Source organism: Dipodomys merriami, unplaced genomic scaffold (assembly GCF_024711535.1).
Source record: "Dipodomys merriami isolate MVZ:Mamm:240054 unplaced genomic scaffold, mDipMer1.0.p SCAF_11, whole genome shotgun sequence".
In the NCBI taxonomy this organism is placed as follows: Eukaryota; Metazoa; Chordata; class Mammalia; order Rodentia; family Heteromyidae; genus Dipodomys; species Dipodomys merriami.
Genome location: NW_027202382.1, coordinates 28,907,052 through 28,911,791, shown reverse-complemented (window position 1 = coordinate 28,911,791; position 4,740 = coordinate 28,907,052). Strand labels below are relative to the sequence as shown.

General features: G+C 41.5%; 1 protein-coding gene across 1 annotated transcript; it reads left to right on the top strand.

Annotated features, from left to right (window-relative positions):
* Nucleotides 1–507: 507 nt before the first annotated feature.
* Nucleotides 508–4,531, top strand: LOC138815567 (major urinary protein 4-like). Its single transcript, XM_070004989.1, has 7 exons — nucleotides 508–600; nucleotides 941–1,077; nucleotides 1,906–1,979; nucleotides 2,652–2,726; nucleotides 3,027–3,128; nucleotides 4,017–4,150; nucleotides 4,490–4,531. Exons 1-7 carry the CDS (start codon nucleotides 508–510, stop codon nucleotides 4,529–4,531), a joined length of 657 nt encoding a protein of 218 aa, XP_069861090.1.
* The last annotated feature ends 209 nt before the right edge of the window (nucleotides 4,532–4,740 follow it).

The window sequence follows — 4,740 nt, the reverse complement described above, 5'->3', positions numbered from 1 at the left end:
CTTAATTGGATAAGGATCTCATGGACTTTCTAGCTGGGGCTGGTTTTAAACAGCGATCCTCAGATCTCAGCCTCCTGAGTAACTAAGATTACGGGCATGAGCCACCTGCCCCCGGCTGCTATTTTTCTTGAGAATATGTTTTCTTGAGTCTTTTTAGTTTGTTCTTTGATATTTGTTTTTGGAGTTAATGGGGTTTGAACTTAGGGGTTTGAGTTTATTAGGGGCACTCCACTACTTGACCCACATTTTCCAACCTGAGAATATGTCTTGATAGCTGTAAGGTCACTGGATAAAGAGACAAAGTGCCAAGTTTCAAAGGGCAGCAAGAGTCCTGGCTTCATGCCAGTGAATGAATGATTATCTCATGGAAGGGGAGGAGGAAAGTGGAACCTTGTAGCTCAAAACTGGACTCAAGAAATGTATAAAGACCAAGAAGATTTGAAGTTGAACCTCTGTCAGGAAAAGACTCTGGCACTTGTCGAAGAGACAGTTTAATTCACTACAAAGATGAAGCTGCTGCTCCTGTGTCTGGGTCTGGCACTCGTCTGTGCCTACAATGAAGGAGAAATGGATGTTGTGGAGAACTTTGATCCATCAAAGGTAGAGTCATGGAGTACCTCAACTTCTGACTTTGCCAGGGGAAGGGGAAGCCTTGGGGAAATCTAAAGCCAGGTAAATCCTTTGAGGGCTCAGAAATTCTTTAACATTCGACAAAAGAAGTGGTTTTAGACCCTGAACTAAAAGCAGTTGTACCATATAGAAATGTGACAATGCTTGACAGCCACTCTTGCTAAAGGGACAGCAGAAAGGGGTACAGGTGCTATGCCAATGGACCCGAGACCTAATTCCAACTGCAATCACATTTTTAAGTACTGGTCCATAGGCCAGAGTCAAGGAGAAAAGTGTCCATTTCTCAAACATCTTATTTATTTAATTGCAGATTACAGGGAAGTGGTTTACCATTCTCTTTGCCTCTGACCAAAAGGAAAAGATAGAAGGCAATGGTAACATGAAAGTTTTTGTGGAATATATTGATCTCTTGAAGAATTCTTCCTTGTTGTTTAAATTCCATACCATGTAAGTATAGCCTCTTTTGGTTTGAGAAAGGGAAAACAGAAAGCTGGCTTTTGTCTTTGGCCTCTACATACAAAAATACACAGAGAAATAAGTAGAGGCACACACACATACATCCAAACACATGGACACAGGCAATGGTGTATCTGTAAATGATGAGCCTGTGTCCAAACCAGAGTCCTTCATCTGACATTGACCCAGGACTTGCTGGGTCTAGGACTTTGCAGGAATTAAGAGTCGGTTACATGAATAAATTTATCCGGAATGGGAGAAGGAAGGAGTGGAAACATATTAGTGTGACAATATGTCTCACTAGTTGTTAACAAAGAGATGTATCCCTTTCCACATTGATTTTCTGGGACAAAAGGATATAAAAGTGGTTCTGCCATTTGAGTTTGTGGGAGAACAAGTCTGGTGACATTTGTAAAGCATATTTTGAGAGGCCAGCAAATGGTGAACACTCAGCTAATCAGTGGGACAAGTGGCTGTGGTATAGTAACAGTGAGAAATAGCGACAGGGAAAGGTTGTTTTAGTCATTTGTAAACTATCAGATTGAAGCTGAGGTTCAAGTGGTAGCCAACCTTGAATATAAAGGCTCAGGACAGTGCCCAGGCCCTCCTGAGTTCAAGACTAGGGACTGGTCTGAGACAATCAGACAGACAGAGAGAAAGACAGAGATAGAAACAAGTAGGGTAAATCAAATCTGTTTGGTAATTGTCAGATATGTTCAAAACTGAAGTGGAATCAGAAACTCAAGTTATGGTTAGAGTAGAGGCTGGGAAGGTAGCTTCAACTACGTCTCCAAGGCATGACCTCAATCTGTTTTACAGTGTAAGTGGACAGTGCACTGAGGGCTTGCTGGCGGGTGATAAAACAGAGAAGGATGGTGTGTATACTGCTCAGTGTGAGTATACAAAAATTATTTGTGAATTCTGATTTCTAGTTTATTAAACTTCACTACTTATGGACCTTGATCAATTATTCTATTTTGCTAATATGTGGAGCCCATTGTAATGGGAAATTCTGAATTTCAGGAAGATGTGAGCAAAAGCCAATGCCTGGCACATAACCCCATCCGATAAAGAGGCAATGTGGTCAAATGTACTTCCTGCAACAAAAGTTAGTTGACAGAAAAAAAAATTGAAGTAGGTTGGGTAGGATAGTTTCTCATTTGTTGAAATCTGTTTGATCACTCCCGATGGCCAATGTCGTAGCATGCTACGCAGGCTGGAGCCTCGTATGTGAAACCCATGTCCTCACGGAGACCACAGAGGCATATCACCCACAGAAATGCTAAGGGACATAGATAGATCTCAAAGAGGGTGATGGAGGGGAAGTTGCTGTTGGGGACAAATACTCTGCTCACTAGTGATCACTCTAGTTAGAAATTTCTTTATGAAGCCTAAGAAAATGCAAGTAGAGGGCATTAGATATTTTTACCCCATTTTGTTCAGAATATGCATTTGCTTTTGTGTTTGGTTGGACAGAGAACAGGTAAATAGTTTCCCTTACTCTATGTAATGAGAAATTCTAAGCTCTGTGCTATTTCTTTACAGATAATGGACACAATGTGTAGCCGATATGGAATATGATGAATACGTTATATTTCTTCTCAAGAATGAGAACAATTTCCTATTGGCTGAACTCTACAGTACAGTATTTCTTGTCATGATACTTATCTGGGGGTGGGAAGGGAGGGAAAAAAAAAAGGGAATCCTAGATATAAAATGGTCTTCCCAATTATCTCTGGGCCATCTCTCCCCTACTGATGACATTTGTTTACCTTTGGTCTTCCCCCAGAGTCAGTAATGAAAAGATTATAAAGTCCCTCTTAATGTCAGAAAGATGTCCTACTGATGTCAAAATCTGCCTGAGTTCCCAGATCCCTGCTTCTTCATTCATCTCTATGCCAATACCCAAGACATTCTGGTTACCATCACTCTATTTCCAGGCCGACAACCAGATGTGAGAGCAGAAATTAAGGAAAATTTTGTGGAAGTTTGTGAAAAACATGGAATTGCTGAGGAAAATATAGTGGACCTGACAAAAGTTGGTAAGTTTGGCTACTTCACTTTTCGCTCCCTGAATTTTATGTCACAAAAAGGGAAAATTCTAGGGAAGATGATCTGTCTCCTTTGGAGAGACATCTAGTTTCTCTCAAAGAAATATAAAGGAGGTGGTATCTAAATGTGTTCCTTTTCTGCCACAGAAGATCCTTGTCTTCAGGTCTGAAGTGATGAAGAGGCCTAAGGCTCCAGGTCGGGACCAGGGCCTTCCATAAGCATTATGGGGTTGTTGCCAAAGATTCCAACAAAAATCATTTGGTAAGGAGGCTTCTGTGAAGAGCTTTACTTTGGATTCAGGACCCAGTCCTACCAGAAGCTTCAGAGCAAATGACTTCCGTAACTAAAAAAAATGAAGAAAAATGTGCTCTTGGCCGGGCGCTGGTGGATCATGCCTGTAATCCTAGCTACTCAGGAGGCTGAGATCTGAGGATCGCGGTTCAAAGCCAGCCTGGGCAGGAAAGACCGTGAGACTCCTATCTCCAATAAACCACCAGAAAACCGGAAGTGGTGCTGTAGCTCAAATGGTAGAGCGCTTGCCTTGAGCTGAAGAGCTGAGGGACAGCGCCCAGGCCCAAAGTTCAAGCCCCAAGACCGACAAAAAAAAAAAAAAAGAAAGAAAAAGAAAAATGTGCTCTTTACCTTATAGTTTTGCTGTGTGGATATCGCACAGATTAAAAGAGGTCAGTGATTGATAATGTCCTAAGAATCACTAAGACTTAAAATCTGGAATGGAAAGGAATAGTAAGAGTGAATCTAAACCTGGAGTGCATTCACATCTGTGTGACCCACCTTCCACGCTGAGGCGGCCCTCTTCCAATCCCACTATGATTACCCTGTCTTCCTTTGAGCTCTGCATGCCCTTGACTTCTCATCAGGGGATGTCTGCCCCCACCCGATTGTCCTCCAATATGGAGAACAGATTCTGAGTTACTTCATCCAGCTCTACTGCAGACTTACTGTGAGACTTTATTCAGATAATGTATGTGAAAGTTTCAGCAACTTCTATGAAGTAAGCATTTAATAAAATTAACAATGGATTTTGCCATTAGTCATTAATAATAGTCATTACTTCCAATTTTTTATAGACTCAGTTGGGGGAAGCTTAAGACCATATGAGCAATAGCAATAAGTCATTTACTCAGTGCCCTGGGTTCCCCTATCCCAGGAAATAACACAAATTACAATGCCAAGGATTTCTATTTCTTCACCATCCCCTCCTGTAATGGAATTTCTGTTTGTCCTCAATTCAATTCAAGGAATGCTTAGTAAGTTGCTATGTTCTGCTTGTTTAGAGCTGAGTGAACACCTCATTACTTAGGTTCCAACTTCATCCCTTTCTCATGTCCAGGGATCTTCTGAAAAGCTCTGTGACCTGAGTTCCAAGAAATAAACAGATTTCATCCATGCATCTTCAAGATCTTCTTCCCTAATCACCTAGAGTGACATAATCCATCGAGAATCAAGGTTTTCTCTGCATTTCTCTTTGCTATGTCCATGGCAACTCTACTGAATAAGTTCTGCCTCTACCTGTTCAATAAATGATCAGCCTGCAGTCACATGACTTGTCTTTGTGTCTGGAAGAATGTGGAGCTGAGAGTG